General features: G+C 37.3%; 1 protein-coding gene across 10 annotated transcripts in view; it reads left to right on the forward strand.

The window, feature by feature from the left end:
* The window catches only part of LOC117415660 (SH3 and multiple ankyrin repeat domains protein 3), a 289,648-nt gene that overhangs the window by 154,774 nt on the left and 116,286 nt on the right, over positions 1-18,588 (forward strand). For all 10 annotated transcript variants that reach the window (XR_004546440.3, XM_059027379.1, XM_034026268.3 and 7 more), the window contains one exon: positions 12,529-12,707. Coding sequence is in view for 9 of the 10 variants with exons in the window: in XM_059027379.1 (XP_058883362.1) it covers positions 12,529-12,707 (179 nt within the window). In the remaining variant the exon portion in view is untranslated. The remainder of the gene's footprint in view (positions 1-12,528; positions 12,708-18,588) is intronic.

Below are 18,588 nucleotides of genomic sequence, written 5' to 3' on the forward strand. Positions count from 1 at the left end.
TCAATCGGTTTGGCATTAATTCTTTCATGCATGTATGGAGTATAAACTTTATATTTAAAAAATGCATTTTTGGTTTGATTGAAAGCTGTCATTTGAAGAACAGCACTAATTTTATCAAGCTGGGTCGTCACACAGAGAGCCTTGTATGTACTAGTCTGCAGATGCTGGGCAGGGATGTATCAAAAGCTGTATAGCAGACATGCCTGTGAACATATAAGATAAATACTGGGTTATTTTGCAAGTTTTTTTGTGTTGCTTGTTTTATTAATGCAGTTGTATTTTAATGTCAGATGTTTCTGAATATCTGCACATCTTAAACCTGACAGGAATGTCAGTTTCTCAAAGAGTAGTACAGGAATGAGATTTGCTTTGATAAATAAAAACAAACTTAGGCCCTGTCCACACTACATAACTGATCTCAAGAACATTACTCAAAAACGTTTTAATTAATCCGGTTCAAAGCATCCACACTAAAGTACCGTTTCATGTTTAGTAGGGCTTAATTAGTACAAACACCATTAAAATAGTTTGGTTACAGTTCCTAGCAGCGCAATGGACTGTGGGACTTAATATGACATTATCCCACCATGTACTATATTTTATGTTTACAACCCTGAAAGTATGGAGCCCGTGCCCATGGAAGATGTAGTTGGATGTCTTTGTTGGATGTGGTGTATTTAGTTATATTATTTCATTGCGTGTTGTTACTAATGAGAACCGCACTGCCGCCATTCCATCTCTGACTCTGGAATTGCTGCCTCACAGCTCACACACTGGATCTGCTGCTGATAAGTTGCGTTGCAGCCTGTTACATCTCTGACTCAGGAATTGCTGGCTGCTTACTTTGCTTACACAGAGGATCCGCTGCTGTCTCTCCTCACCGCACCCCTCTGTCTCAGACACTGGATTCTGGAACTCTGCTTTGCACGCTTGCATTCAATGGAAAGCTCTTTGTCTTGTTTGGTTTTTAAAAAGCTTTATTCAAATGGTAAAAGGTACACAAAATAACAATCTTCAATACAGGAATCAAAAGGATCCCTGGGTCTGACTCCAGGCACCGAGCTCAGTACAACTTTTCATTCACATTTCCCAGGGTTAAATAGCCCTAGTTCCGCCCCTAGTCCCTGTAGCAGGCAACCTATAGAAAGTAAGGCATCAAAACTCTCTGATTGATCAAACTCCTATCGAGCTTGGCTCCACTCAGTCTGAGCTCACGCTGCGACTAGATGGTTGTCAAGTGTACCGCAGCGTGTGTGGCTAATGCTTTTGCATTTTTACATTCAATCTTATTGTACATAATTATAACAAACTAACATTCAATAGTATCTGATTACAACATAGAGTACATAAACTAGCATTCAATTGTGTTCAATGATTACAGATAATACTGCATATATTTGCCTTTTAATGCAGCGTTTTACCGGTTATTGTCAACAGTGTGCAATTCCTGCAATATAGTAGTAATAAAACATAGCTAATTTTCTTACAGAAGACATAGCGCTTTTTAGCATGAACATTATGGCTTTGTTTCTTAAAAACATAAGGTACAATTTCATTTATTATTATTATTATTTATTTCTTAGCAGACGCCCTTATCCAGGGCGACTTGTTACAAGATATCACATTATTTTTACATACAATTCCCCATTTATACAGTTGGGTTTTTACTGGAGCAATCTAGGTAAAGTACCTTGCTCAAGGGTACAGCAGCAGTGTCCCCACCGGGATTTGAACCCACGACCCTCCGGTCAAGAGTCTAGAGCCCTAACCACTACTCCACACTGCTGTCATTGCTCCGGATATCAATGTGCCTCGAATTCGGCATCTGATTACATCGCTCCATGATCCATCAGAAATTGTATACGGTACAGCAGTATTGATAGTCGTTCTCAACTCCTTCAGGCGCCTGTTCTGAGTATTGTATTTGTAATGTCCACGTGCCAGAACATATCAGAAAGTATTTTGGGATATTGAAGGATACACAAAAACTGTAGTTCGGTATTACAGTGTCCACACTTCTGACAAACCGCACTACCTGATGCGATCTAATTTAGAACCGGGTTCAAGACTACCCCCGGAGGTGGTATTGAGTCCTGTTCTCGAGTACGGTTTTAAACGCTGCGTAGTGTACACGCTAACCGTATTTAGCACTTTTAAGCTGGTTTAAAGGCAACTAATACGGTTTAAAGACATAGTGTGGACAGGGGCTTAGTTTCATGGTCATGTGTACACGGACATAATGAATAACCTTGAAAAAAGACAAAAATCCCTAAATAAATCTAATATGAAAAAAAATGAAATAATGGGTGTTTTTGGAAAGTACAGTATATCCATTTGAAATCCCTTTATCAAAGTGGACGTAGTTATTTGCTGACAGCAGTGCTGGTCTCATCTCCTCCAAAACTATAATGGAGTGTGTGTAGCTGCTACGATGATAATCCCTCTTCCCCCTAGATTGGCTGTCTATCTGTAGACTTGAGATAGGGCAGTCATCACTGCCCTATTGGAGCCTGGAGCTCATTCAATGTGTTTTTTAGATTTTTTTTCTTTGAAAAGTGAGTAATAGTATAGGACATACTTAACCCCTCGTAGACGCTTTCAAATGAAGCTTGTCTATCTGCTCGCTTTGCCCCCAGGGCTCCCTTGGCACCTTTTTGTATATGCTTTGGGAGTGCCCGGTAGTAGCTTCATTCTGGGAGCAGGTATCATCTACCTTTTCTACTATATTTGGAAAGATAATCCCTTGCTGTGCTCTGGTTTTCTTATTGAATGAAGATACATCCATTGGTTAGCTGGACTTACTGCAGCAAATAATATGGTGGCTCTGCATTGGCAGCCGCCGCACTCTCTTCCCTGGTGCCAATGGATCCTAATGTTTCATGATGTTATTTACTTAGAACTTTCTACCGCTCGGATCCATGGTGCCAGAGAGAAGAGAATCCAAGCCTGGGAAAGCATAGCAGATCTTATTAAACCTTTATTAAATCCAAATAAATTTAGGTCCCTGAGGTCCTTGTGGAGGGGAGGGAGGGAGAGGGTAAAAAAGGAAAATGGAGAGTTCATTTGTTCATGTTGTTCATTTTTGTACTATCCCCAATAAAAATATTTGATCACAAAAAAGAAAAGTGAGTAATAACAAAAGTATACTCGGTACGAATTTGTGTTTGTACTCGTTACTTGGCACAGCTCTATCACAACATTCTCAGTATATCTGCAAATTAAATCTGTAATTCTTGTTTACAAAATGGATGCTGTATGCACATTGTATCAGAAATATATTGTGGTGAAATGTTAGATTATTATTTTAAACATAACATTCAACTATTTAATAACTATTTAAACAACTATTCGTAATACAGTTGACCAAGAAATCTTTTTTATTTAAATAATTGTTTTCTCTACATTATTTCCTTAGGTGTTGTATCCCTCAAAAGCTGCTTATTTATTGTATGCTCAGTAGGCTTCCCTATGTTACCGTTTGCTCTTTGAGAAGACTTAATTTTAATGATGTTTGTTTGGATCGCAAAAGTGAACCTTTCCGCCTAAAAAATTGCTTCGGTGAAAATGTTAATTAGGCCACTCACCAAATTTCTGGCACTAGTGCAGGCGTAAAAACTCGGAGAAAAACATGGGACCAAAATTACTTCACAGGGTAAAGTCTGAGTGTGCCTGTTTGTGCTCACCTACCGCCCCAACATTATAAAATGTTCACACATTTTATAACAACATAAAATGTATTCTCATTTTTAAAAAAATAACAACTGGTACCATACTTGGTAAAGTGGCTCACTTTTAGGAAGTATTGCACTTCCTTGGTCATTTCACCCAGATAGTAAAACCGACCCCAAACAGACTAGACAGGTACCACATAAATACATGTATACACGTTAGCTATAACATGTGTTCCTTTCAAAACTGCATACTGTATATGAGGTCTACATAGCAAAAGGAAGTGCATGACCAGTAAGATTAATGAAATGATTTATTAACTTGTGCTGCAGGGTACCCTGAAGTAGTATAATTGCAAGTTTATTGAAAATTAAGAGTAGCAGATACAATGTATATTAAAAAGGAAGACTGCTTTTTATTTTAAATCTACAGCAGGAGCAGCACACAAAAAAACACTAAACTCCAACATCTATCCAATTATAAGAAAGACAGAGATCACACAGAGCCCAGATTTAAAAACAAAATGTCTTACCTGCAATTAGCATAGCAAGCTGTTGAGCTTTTTATTCTTACGGCCACCACGCACCAGATGCGATGCAACAAGCGAATCTGTGCCTCTTTGATAAGAACCTTTCCCACTCCAGGCGACACAAGTGGCAGTGCGAAAAAGAAATAGTATCCTATTACCAACACAGAAAGTGAAATTATGCTAGCATTGCGGGAGATGATATTTGCTTAACCTAAATCACAGAGGATAGTTCAACAGCAAAGCAAAAAGTGACTTTTGATAATGATATCGCTTTGGTTATAACCCCTTTGTGTCCTGTGTTACCCAGCTCTGCCCTTCCCCCATGCCAGGCAAGCAGAAAACAGGTTGAAGGGTGATAACCTACTTCACTGGGTATTTTAATGAGTTTGTCAGTAAGCAGGGAGTAAGCACACCTATAAGTGGTGATAATATTGCTCAAGCGTTGTAAGTGTTTTTGGCCATGTTTAAATAATAACCTTCACAGTTCCAGATTACACATCATTTGTATATAAGGAACTATAATGCATTGTTTATTAGCATTAACTGAAGGTCATTTGAAGCCCAGACTCAGTCAATTGATTTGAAGACCATCCTCTATAGATACCATCTTTCAATAGCACTATTTAAACACAGCTCTGATTAAACTGTTTAGCTCGCCCCTTTGTTAAGAGGTGCTGTCTTTTTGTTTTGTTTGTCTGTTTTGCTATCAGGAGTTGCTACAATCAATATTACAAGGTTTCCTATTTAAACATACAAGTTTTTGTTTAGTGTCGACCTGTGAGAAACAATCCTCACAGGCTGTTTTGTAAATGCTTAGTGGAAGAGGAATGTGTGTAAAACGCAAGCACATACTGTAATTGATTTGTTCCAAGCCACAAAATCCAGTGAAGAACAACTCATTTTGTTCCCCTGTGAATTCATAATTGGTTATTATTGAGATGATGGAGGTAGCATCTTGGTTTATAGTAGAAGCTCTTTTCCTAAAATACGTGGGATGAAAAGATGGCTTTGCCTGAAAGTATACATGTGGTGAAAATTGAAACAATACAATCTGTAACTTTTGGGTATGTGCTCACAGAGAGAGAAAAATATTAATTACAGCTGTAAACCTGTTAAAAAAACAATGCTTTTATTGTTTTATAGAACCAGCTTCTGTAGCTTTAAGTCTAGGCTTGGTTATTGGTGTTTGTGTTGCATTCACAACCTGAATTCTCAATGAAGAGGAGGTTATCTCATTTATTTGATCAAGTGAGGTCTGTTTAGTGAGTGGGGTTACGGTACATTCTTATTATGGTACACAAACACTCTCAGTTCACCAAACATAGAAAATGCTATGAATATATCAAATACAAGTCTGATGCCAGATTGCTTCCTGAAATAGGCACAAGCTCATTGACCTGCAGCATTAGAAGTATAATCTATAGCGGTTGTAAATACGACTGGCTAGGCCTGGTCGATGGAGAATACTAGGTGGGGTCTCATTGATGCCTGCTGCAGAATCTTAGCAGTCTTCTATCAAGGCTAATTGCAAATAAAAGATGTGTGGTGGGGGTGGAGGAATATGAATGAGGCTTGCTAGTTTGATGAAAAACATAGATATGTAATTGCTTAATGTTTTAGTGGTTAGTATAAACATCTTCAGATTAGATGGTAATTTACTTGATATCCATCCGGGTTGAAGTTAAATCTAATATGAGTGCTCATTTAAATCTAATATGAGTGCTCCTGGACAGAGCTGACTGTTAAGTCCCATATCTGCTGCTGAAGGGAAAGCAGCTGTGAGTGGTAGAAGCCTTATAAAAAAAATACTTACAAAACCTTCTAAACTCCCTAACAGCACAGGAAAACTGAGCATGTACTACACCACTTATAAATGTCTTTCTTTCCTTTTTATTTTTGATCATGACAACAAAATCAAAGAGCTTTATTGAGAATTCCGGAAAATAAATTTTTTTCAGTAATAAAAGCAATTTCTTTCTACAAAAAGCTGAATTGATTTCTTGCCCTTTCTGTATTGAGATCTACAAAGATGTTCTCTAACTAAACTGATAGCTGTTAAAGCTGATGAATTCAGTTGTTATCGTTGTTTTGGACAGAATCCAAGTTATGGCATATTATATATTTATATCTAACAAGGTATTACTGAAGTTTATATATTTAACCCTTTACAGTCCATTTATTAAGTGCGCGTCAGGTCCAATTTATTTTCACACGCGCAGTTAATTTTAGACGCGCTGTTTAAAATGTATTTTTTTTCCAAAGTCAAATGGGTTCAAAAGGCCCTGCATATCAACAAAGCACTCACTAGGCATCTCCAGCCCCGTCCCACCCTTTCGTTCGCTATCGCTTTCACATATGCTAAGAAATAAATAAGAATAAGAATAATAATAGTAGATCAATCATCTCCTGATCACTCGTTTTATCACCAAACTCCTCAATAATGCGATCCAAGTCATTATTTTATTACTATAACATCTCAAAAAAGCTCTGCAAATGTCTGTGATATTCTCTGAGCGCTGATGCAGTACCATCCAGCTTGTTTCCTTATGACCGCCCCTATGTGATGCCAGGGGCAAGTATGACTATTCATGAGATACGCCTTTTTTTATTTATTTATTTTTTTTTGTCGGCTTGTCTCAGCTCCTGTCGCTCCCACTCGGCCATTGAATGGTTTTCTCGGCTTTTTCCGGAGAAAAAACGACTACAAACCCGTTTTTTGAATTTTTTTGACGATGTCAGACAGGGTCCGACAATGGACCAGATAGGAATAATTGCAATGTCGGACCAGGTCCGACATAGGACCGCAAAGGGTTAATTAACATATAATCAAGGCTGGTATTGCCTAATAATGGTAGATCCACTAATGATTTCTAGAAAAGGTACTTACTTTTTTGTTAAGCAAACAAGGTAAATTAAAGTTTGTTTTTGAAACATCACACATTATTAACAGGGGGTCAAATAAAAATAATTGGTTAAACATAGCAGTTGGGATCAGCAAACAGTCGACTAGCCTGTCTGTCAATCCATCGTACTTCCAAAAAACCGCGCCAGTGCTAATGTGTTTCCATAGTACTATTTGCACTAAAAAATGGGGTGTCCTCAGAGTTGGTCAAAAGCAGACGAGGTCCTGTAACCGCCAGACGTGGACTAGAAAAGTCAGTCATTTTTTAATTAAATGCAAATTGTCGCGAGAAGAGACGCTTTTGCACGTGATCTGTGAACAGTTAACCGGATGTAAAACAATGCAAAAATGGAGGCCGAAAGCGAACGGGCAGGCCGAAAGCGAACGGTCTGTGTACAGTTAACTCAGTTTGAAATCTATTTTGTCTTTCATTTTCCTTAAACAAACAAGATTATGAAAAAAATAATGACGTTGAAAATAAAAAGAAATTGCAAAACTTACCAAGTACAGTGAAGATGGAAGCACTTTGCAGCATCAGCAGAGACCGATACGATTGTCTCTTAATTTTTCTTCTTTTCTGAATTGTTTGTCGAACAAATGTTTGTTCTCTTGCTGATTCACACCCAAAAAAGCTTTTGAATGCGTTGCTGAAAGCTTCCATTAATTTATTAACATAACACTGACATGGTCGATCTGCATGGGACTAAAAATACACAAAACGAGCGAGTTTGAAATTTGATGTCCTGTAATTTGAGTGCTTTGAAAATAAGTCCCATATACCTGAGTCAGTTTAAAGAAAAGGGGTGGGGGGGGGGGGGAGGGGGGGGGGGTAATCTTTGAGCATGAAAGCATCTGCTATAAATTGCTTGGCAGTATGGAACATGGTGCCATGTAATGGCTGGTGTTGAACAGACAGTGATGGATGAATACCTGTATCTATCTCAGCATTGCAGATCATTCTCTCGGGACATAAGTTTGAAGGAAAAACAAATCCCACAAAGACAGAAAAAGCTAATCAGGCGATATGTGTTGTTAAAACTCTCACCTTTTAATAATCTTTGCCACTACAAGACACATATGTGCACCTTGTAAAGCTTTAAATATATAAAAGCCAACTTCCCAACATTTCGGTATGTTTAACATACCTTTGTCAAGGGAAAGTGTGCACAAACAGTGGAGGTATTTATAGGCTTTTGATGCCATGGTAACCACACTCACTTATTTCTATTTGATGTCAATTACTACTTGGTAATGCTGTAATGATCTACTATTCTTTTCTATTTAAACCTTAATGCATCATTGCATTGAGCCTATTTATCCATGTATTTTCCTTTATTCTCCTGTATTGTACATCATCAAATTGTGTATTTCTTCTAAAACACATGTTGTGTTCATTTTTTATAAAGTGTTGAACTATTTTTGAGAGGTGATTTTGTTTTTCTTTATATTAATGTTGTACCTGTCTTTCCTACATATTTTATTTTGTTACATTTTTGGCAAAATATACCATAAACAAGGTTGCTAGTTTTGCATGACGTGTTTCTTATGACTGGATATCTATTTGATCGATTTGTGATTTCACTTTTATGAAATGCTTGTGCTCTTGCAGGTTTTAATGTCCTTTAATATGTCTATGCTCCGTTTATGTTTACTGTATTAAAATATTATTCAGTATATTAATGTGACTCAGTATTATGACCCAACAATTAAATAATGTATACATTGTTTATTTAATAGCCTATTCTAGTAGTTTTTAAATTAGATAGTAATTGTTATACACCCCCCGGGGGGGGGGTTGTTAGCTGTATATCCTAGTGGTGATTTCGAAACCTCTTCATTGAGAAATTCAGCTTTTACATGTCTTGGTTGATAAAGCTAGTAAACCAAAATTGAGATAGTAAGCCTGACAAATAAAAGCATGTAATATGTAATTAAATATTCTCAAAATGTAGATGATTTAAAGCATCAAATCTTTGTGAGTTGCAGTATGTTTTTTTTAGTTGCACCATGACTGCTGGAATACAAGATGGTACCACCTATGGACTGATACAGTATGCTGGGAAGTGTTTGAATTCTCCCGTGAGAAAAGCCGAAGTTTGATGCCTAGCTCTAACACCCTTGAAGTAGCCTTATGAAAAGCTTGAAAAAAGGATGAGTAGCCGCTGCAAAGGTAGCATTGCAGAGTAGAAACAAACACCATTGTACATTTTGAAAAGAGACCATCTGCGATTCCAAAGTTCAAGTGAAAATATAGGGTTCAAAATAAAAAAATGCGTGCGGATTTTCACTTTAAGGTGCACATTTCAGGTGCATTTCTTTTAGGATCTTGTTGAATGTAGCAAATATCCTTACGGGAACAAAAAAATAAACGTGTATATCAAAGCAAGCAAGTAATACTGAGATGCAACTGATTATTAAAAAACATCAAACAATTATCAATGACTTTTTAATTTCTGTAAAAAATAAATTTGATGGGGTGGCTCATCCAGTTAAAGAGCTGCTGCTGGGAGCACAGGATGAGTCACACAGCTTGGACGGCACCAGTTCGTGTCCGAGGCTGAACTTTGCTGGGGATTCGGAAGTGGGCATCACATTGGTTCTAACGCTTCCGGGGTGGGGGATGGGAAACCGGCAGGGATTCCTTCTCATTGCGCAACAGTGAACCCTACTGGCCAGACACCGAGCACATTCAGAGTGGATAAGAGGCAGGGCTGATCTCTGTTCTCCGGGATCTGTAGCCTGCCCACCTCTGCTCTGGATTGCTCGGCTTAAAAGCAATTCTGGCTTAGGCTTGTGAGATTGGAGGACGCTCACATGCGGTGAGGAGAAAAAAAAAACATAATTGAGCATTCCAAATTGGGGAAAAATAAATAAAAACAATGATTGGTCACTCTAAATAAAACAAAAACAAAAAAAAATACATTTGATAACTAAAATGGACACGTTCATACTTTAGAAAAAACACTCACTTAGCTAGACTATGAATTTGCATTTTGTTGTCCTTGTTTTGGGCTAGTGTCTGATCGAGGCTGTGATGAGTTTAGTTTGACTTATTTTTTGCTTTGTGATTGTTGTGGTCTTTCTAATGTTTTCTACGCTGACATAGAACATTATAAAAAAACCCCATAAACAATATTATTCCCAGGTTTAACAGTTTGTTTTGAAACTCCAAAGAAGCGCAAACTATATACAGTCAGTTTTCTTCAGTGTGCACAATTTATTTACATGTTGTTTACCAGGAATACAAGCCTGTCATCCTGCTCTGGATCCAAGGTGGTGTGCTTTTTGTTTACACCGAATACACAGAGGGCGCAGACTTACAAAGCATTTTCAAAACTGATTCGCTGGTAGTCAGGATGGGACCGGCAATTCAGATGGTGGTTAACACCAGCAGGAAAAGATGAGCATGCACACTGCTTGTCTTTGGCAGAAATACTATAAATAACAAGGTGGAGTTTCATTGAGTAACTTAAATAATGTTATTAACTAAGCACATTACAAAAATGTTACTGTTTAATCAATTATCCAGTATTTATATGGATGTATATAATAAGGAATGGAATCGATGGAAAAATCAATTTTCGATTTAATCGTAGCAGCCCTGCTACTGATATAATTTATTTATATTTATTTAATGTTTATCAATGTTGAATCAACTAATGATTCAACATTATATACCTTGAACACACACAATATATATATATATATATATATATATATATATATATATATATATATATATATATATATATATATATATGGTCATATAGAAAGATACAACATCCCAGTCATGTTTTACCAAAAAAAAAAAAAAATGCTATTATATAAGACAAAGCAGGATTAAATCTTGAGGATTGTATGTTGTCAATTTACACTCATAACACCTAAAAGACCTTAAAAGGTTAAAAAATATATATTTTAAATTTGAATTAAATCTCTAGCAGCTTAATGTATTTTTCTATTAAAGCAGTGCCTTAGATATTAAAATCATTCTGTGTTGCTGACATTTGATTATAAACGACAAGACCAAAATGTATGCCATACCAGAATGCAAATAAGATAATATTGCTAAATACTGTATGAGGGTTTTGGATTTGTTTTTAAGATATTTTTATTTTTATTGTATGTTTTTCTTAACGGAAGTGGATCATAAAACAACTCAAGTACCTGTTTAGCAGGAATTGAGAGATTTGAATGTTTTATTAGCTCTGGTTGCCTCGCAGATCCAGATGTAAACAGATGCAGTCTGTCTGTCTCTGATATATGCAGTATCCTGTTATCTTGCCGTTTTACAGCTAGCCTCTTTTCCTTTCCTCACGGCCTGCCCCTCTGAATGCACACTGCCCTGAGCTGAGACATTAATATGCGGCTTCCATTCCAGCCCCATCTCCCTGCAGTAATTGAAAAGCCTTCACTGAGCCTAGAGCAGAGAGAGAGAGAGAGAGAGAGAGAGAGAGAGAGAGAGAGAGAGAGAGAATGAGGGTTTGATTCGATTGATCAAGCAGCTGAAGGGAGGGGCTGAGCAATCTCTGACTCACAAAAAAGGAAGCCTAAAATAATAATAAAAAGATGAGGAAGAAAATACCAAACAGACCTGGATAGTTTTCCACACAAGGAACCAATGATGGCTTGTTGTCAGTACCTGGACTATTTAAAAAGTGACTCCTGAAGATACTGTTCCTGGACTCCGTTGCTAATTACCATTTGGAATTAGGAAGAAAAAAAAGCTGAAGCAAAAAGGATCCTTTGGGATTTCTGCCTGGGTGATGAACCTGGACGCAGCACAAGTGATAAATGGGGGATCTGTAGAGTGGCAGCTACAGAGGCAGAAGCTGAATTAGAATTCCTGGCCGTCTCTTGCAGGGGTGGTGGGTGGGGGTGGAGCAGAGTGACATTTAGGCAAACGGGATGGTCGTTTATGCCCTACACTCCCCAAAGACTTGTTTTAGGGAGCTGAGTGCAGGCACAAATCAATCTACTCCTTCATCGGTGGCTTTCACGGTATAATGTGCAGAGAGGGGTGGGAGAGAGAGACGGGGAGGGTAGTAGCAGAGCGCAGTTGTGTCAGTGTTTCCAAAGGGTGGATGGGAGCAGCAGAGGTAGAGAGAGCAGGACGCAGTGGGGAACACTCGCCCTCCCAGGAGAGGGAAGAAAGCTGTGACTTCGGACATGTGTGACTCCGAGGTGTGCCCTGGTGGAATCCAAAAGAAATGTGCACTACACGTCATGCTCGGCTCCTGGCTGTACTAGAGAATTGGGGGGTGCGCAAGGAGGGGGGTTGGGCAGACGATACTGAGTGATCTTTTTCGGCGAATGAGGGCGCTAGGACTGAAGCGTTAAGCACAGGTCACGGGATGATGTCGGTGACCACTGGATTAAGCTACCAGCTGCCGGGAATCACCACTGTTACCTATGTTTTCGTTTACAGCCCCAGCACGGTTACCCCTGAGCCGAGTCCCCCTCCACAGCCACCAACCCATTCCGGGCTCCGAGGGCCCAAACGGAAACTCTACAGTGCTGTGCCTGGTCGTACCTTCATTGTGGTGAAACCCTACACACCCCAAGGAGAGGGCGAGATCCAGCTGAACCGAGGGGAAAGGGTTAAGGGTAAGTTGACAGTATCCTAATTCTTGTCACTAGATGCTGTGCTGGACACTTAAGTGCTATGACATACTTTATTATAACTCTGATGATTCACACAGATGCAGTATTAATACTGAAACGGTAAAGGGTAGGTGAACATAAGCTTCATCAATAGCTTATTTGGTATTCCAAAATGTAAATCTTAGTATGTGGTTCTGCTCTTTTTGGCACTTTATTGTTATTTAAACTGGAAGTACAGTGTGCTTTGCTTTATCTTATCAGAACTGGGGTAAAGAGCCTTTTAATATAATTTTATAAAACATATTATTGCATGGGGTAGTAACTTTCAAGTCACTGTTGCAAAGTGTAACCGAGGAAAATGTTGCTAAAAAAAATTCAGTTATAATTTGATTTGGCTTTAACTTTCAGGTGCAGCTCAAAAGAACTGGTATTTGTTTAAAACTAAAAATGAGATTTGTTTATTCTGCTTCATAATAATATTGTATTTTATTAGGTTTGTTTTATTCTTTAGGAGTGGTGGCTGTAAAATGGTAATGCCCAGTATAGGCAGCTTGAATTAGAATACTATTCTACATTTTTTAAATAACATGGTGTTGTAGTTCATGGATATTTTTGTAGTCTGGAACAATTTTACTGTGTTATAAAGAAAAGGTAATAAGTATAAAATGACTTGTTGGGCAGTTGGATGTGGTAAGGGCTCTGCAGTACTATACACTTCCCAATGTGCCTGGGAAGATTGTTCAGAGTAACTGGAAGAACACATAGCAGACCTGCAGCAGTATGAAACTTATTCATAAATACCCATGAAACCATCATTTACTTCAGCTGTTGCATGATGCAACTGGAAACTGAAGAAACTGTTGGATATCGCCTCTAATCATTTTGTTACCTGTCCAATATCTTTACATGTCTGCTCTTAATGCATTATCTGTACCAATGGTGAATATTATACTATAGGTTAACATATCCAGTCTTGGATTGTTTTTTCTCTCATTTGTTTGTCTGTTCTTATTTTCATTCCTGCCTCATACAAGATGATCAATCTAATGAAATAGGTAAAGTTGAGCTCTTTTCCCCCTGTTCCTGTTTACCCACCTTAGTGTAGCAGTTTATCCTCTGGTAGAAACTAAACACATATCCCTTGTGTGTCTATGTGTTTGTAGATATTAATATCCTGTAGATGGATATATTTGATGTGTTTGCGCATGTATACTGTAGCTATTCATACATGTACTACTGTATATGCATAAGCAATCTACACTTATCAGATGTGGCTTTGTCCCTTTGTTATATATATATATATATATATATATATATATATTTCCAATTGCATGCATATATTTTATATACTGTATAATGTACACATACATACAGGATCTGTATACAACAATTTGTGTGTACACAGTGGTTATGCATATACAGTAAGTAGCTTTTTCACATTGAACATTTCTACATTTTTCCAATTCTTGAACCTACTGTACTGTAGGCTTTTAAAAATAGTGTCATTTGATTCACATAGCTTGAAAATTGGCCACCTTTGTCTGAAATGTAATTTGCACTATCCCTGCAACATATTTTCTTTAAAACGTTTTTGAACTTGTCAATTGAACTGAAATAATACTCTTTCAGGAATCGGATGTCTGTTGTTGCTTTTGTTTTAATTGGTAACCTCTTTCTGAATATCTATGCTTTTTGTTTGTGGGGTAATTTTATATTGTGCATAAGTAGGAGCTTTTGCATTGCAGGCCAGTTTTTACTGTTGCTCTTATCAGACTGCTCGAAGCATTTCTGTTACCAAAATCAATGCTGTTGACTCTATAAAGACAGAAGTACAGGTAAAAAGCCCTGGTTATAAGCCACATTACATGTACCTGAAAACTTTCTTCTTGTTTACATCACATTAAAAATCATGTTACAACCTTTCAGAGAGGTTGGTAGAGGTTCAAAATCCAGTTCAGAGCCTGAATATAATAATTATATAGAATTAAGCCAGTGAACATGTTGACAAGAAGAAGAAGAATTCCTTCAAATCCAACGACCGAATGACTCGTATCCAAAAGGAGGGGTGCCCCCATCAATTGATGGGCATAACAATTTATTATAGGGTTATAGGACAACGAACGTCTGTGTATGAATGTCAGCTTGACTAGAAGTGAACGGACCAGGGCTGAACAGTTAAGGGGCTACAATATAACCAATACACAGACGTTCATATCCAGCTATATTTGTTTTCTAGTCATTACTGACCTTTATTTAGTACATTGTCAATTTCATTGAAGGGAGGGAAAAGGTTGATGAAGAGAATATTATTATTATTATTTATTTATTAGCAGACACCCTTATCCAGGATGACTTACAATTGTTACAAGACATCACATTATTTTTTACATACAATTACATTATTTTTTCATGCAATTAATACAGTTGGGTTTTTACTGGAGCAATCTAGGTAAAGTACCTTGCACAAGGGTACAGCAGCGGTGTCCCCCACCTGGGATTGAACCCACAACCCTCTGGTCAAGAGTCCAGAGCCCTAACCACTACTCCACACTGCTGCCCCCGCGGCTGATTGTGATGTTTGAATGGCCTTTGCAGTTGAATGAAATTCCAAGAGGTCCCTCAGATTTTTTTTTTTTTTAGGCAGGTGATGTCAACCATGTTGATATGGAGAATACAGCAGGTAAAAACTGCCTTGAATAGGGTTTCTCTGTGTTGAGTCGTGGAATACATAAGGTGAAATGTGGCATATATATGGTGAAACATGCACTCTGATTGGCTGAAAGATCATGAGCGGTCTATAATCTCATATATATCCTGTTTTATAGTAATGCTTCCACATCTAAAGGGTTCAAAAGCACTGTATATGAATATGTGCCCTAATGTTGTGTAGCATGGTTTAAAAAAAACAACCCAGCAGTAATAATACAAATACTACAGTAATACTAATACATTATTATTATTATTATTATTATTATTATTATTATTATTATTATTATTATTATTATTATTATTAACAATTTCCTGATGAGATTTTAATTCTATTAATAAATAAAAGATTAAAAGGAGGGTTTTTTGATGCCTTGTGATGCATGAAATGTATTGTGGTATTCACTGCTGGTGACTCTACAAGTAATTTTCATGCAGCATCTGTTTGTTGGAGGTGGAGCCCTATAGTACCAAGCGACAGTACTGAAAATGTAAAATATTGCAGTAGGAATAATGCATGTTTATTTGTTTGTTTATTTAACCAGGAGATGTCCTTGTTGAGACCGAGACCTCATTTATCACGTTGAAATCATGCTAATATCACTGTGTCAAAATTGTCAGGGCTAAGTATGGTAGAAGATGTACTCTTCAGGTAGTGGTAATGGCAAACCAAGTACCAAATGCCTCTGTCCCACTGTACTGTATATTGGATTTCCCTAATCAGTCATGTGTAGTGTTATATATATATATATTTGGGGTATCATACAGCCGATCATAACATATCATACTGCCGTTCACACCCAACACAGACATTTAAGTTGTGAAGAAAAAGATGAACCCCAAAAAAGTTTGTATTTCTGTTTAAACATGAACAAGCCATGGAGGTGAGTCAGGCTTTGCAGGATTACACTGCAGCATATGCCCTTCAAAATTAAGGTTGTCAGTTAAGGATTTATTTTGGCTATTAAAATCACCGAACCAGCAGCTTATCAAGATCTATCAGGGGCAGCATTTTTGTCTAGCTCTATGAACTGCTTGGTAAACAAATGTGTTGTGAATAAAGAATCACTGGGAAACATTATTAAGAATATGTGCACACCATGCCCTATTCATCCTTCCCTACTTATCAAGAACTTGTAAAACAGTATTTTTTCTTTTTTTGTAATCAGCCATTAGCTATCTCAATATAGCAAGCCACAAATATGATAGCTGTGGATTATTTCTCTAAAACGTATACTAACTAATGCTTTAAAAAATGTTTTTACCTTACTTTAATGTACTTTGTATTCCTGAGTGTAAATCTATTTTATATTCAGTCTAAGGAAGAGTTCATTTTTGACAGTACTGAAAAATGTGCATAAAGGATTAACACTAGAACCGCTGCGCGATTATTGAGATTTAAAATGTAAACAAATCTGCGTACTATCAATGCAATGCAGTTGTCCGTTTAAAAAAAAAAAAAAAAAGCAAGAAAGAAAATAACAAAAGAAAAAAAGGATAACCGCATTGCATTCACAAACACAGATTTGTTTACATTTTAAATCCAAACCTGTCAAAATGACTACCGTGGCGGTTCTAGTGTTAAAAATGGGTGAATCAAGAGATTCTTTTTTTAAGCGTTTCTAAAATGTCATATTAATTACATTACATAATAAAGGTATTTAAATTGAAAATATGAATCTAGTGTGGAACTAAAATGGACCTTTAATTTGAAGAATGGTTAATTCAAAGATACATCCAAAGTGCCGCTCATCAAAATGAAAAGGTTTTATGAAGAATGCTTTGAACTTTTCTCACTGGAACAAAGTGAAAGTTGCAGATGGAGCAGGAAGCATGGAGGAAAAGTAAAGTAGTACAATTACTTTCTGAAAAAAGGCACGCAATTATAATAATTGACATGTAGGGCTTTTAAAGTAAAATCTACTTTGTGAAAATGAAGCAAAGTGATTAGTCCAGGGCCAAAAAAAAAAGGCTTATTTATTTATTTATTTATTTATTTTTGCCCCCGAGAGGAATACAGTTTTACCAGTGTCAGCCTGATAGAGGGACTCCTGGGGTTCCAAATGAGGCAGGGTGTCAGTGGCAGGGCTGAGCTAGGACTTCTAGGTACTTCTATTGCCAGTCATACCAAGTCACACTTTTCAATTGTTGTCCTGAACTCAACTTCCTTACTTTATTCTGTGAACACATCGCTTGTTTTATTCATGTTGTCATTCTGCAGCCTTTAAAGGCTTCACACATTTTGAAGCATCCCTGTGAGGGGAGCTTGTGTGAGTTTGTAAACCCGCCACTACTCTGACTGCTGCTAATACAGTATATCACACAGCATTTAAGATACCAACTCTCTATTTTCAATGCCCTTGACTTTGCTCTCTGACCCAAGGTGGCCACATTGGGGTCTTTTTTGGTACAGCTGTATTCTGTGATTTTCTAGGTCAGGTTTGATGATCGTCTAGGTCAGATTTGATCAAAAACGTTACCTTTTCCTGACAGTTTTTGTTGTTGTTGTTGTTGTTGTTGCAAACCCATGTATCTCAGAAACCATTTGCAGTAATTGCTAAATGTGTTGCTTATCAAGACATTGACCTCTGAATGTCATATTGAGATGGAGAGACTTTTGTTACAGCTGCATAGAGACAGAACACTTTGCATGGCTGTTTTAATTTTACACAGCTGTGTTCTTTTTTAATGTATTTTTTCTTGAATTTTGAATTTGTCTGTAGTTTTGGTGATTGCCTTGTAGAATCGTATATTGAATTAGTTTAAATGAAGAGATTTTGATAGTATTAAGTTTCCTTCCACACGTACTCAAATGTAGTTTTAACCTATCAATGATACAGACCACATGTTTTGATATGTTGTATCATTCTGTCAATAACATTTCTACTGCAGGTGGTGTCCAATGAACATTAAGCAATTCAGTGAGACATTCTTTTCTGGTCATATTGATTAATGTAGAAGTTAAAGCATGCTTGGAAAATCCCATGGGAGGATAGCCTTACGAAAATGCTATACGAATACCATCTGCAGAGCTGAGTTGTAAGTTGAGTTGTGTTTGTTTCCTAAGTGTGGGAAGAAGTTTTGAATAGTGATTGGTGTAGGTGTTAATCAGTGTGTAAGAAATCAAAGGCTATAGTTACACACGCCATTCATAAATAAAATCTGTATTTCTTCAATT

The sequence above is a fragment of the Acipenser ruthenus genome, chromosome 7 (assembly GCF_902713425.1).
Source record: "Acipenser ruthenus chromosome 7, fAciRut3.2 maternal haplotype, whole genome shotgun sequence".
Classification (NCBI taxonomy): domain Eukaryota; kingdom Metazoa; phylum Chordata; class Actinopteri; order Acipenseriformes; family Acipenseridae; genus Acipenser; species Acipenser ruthenus.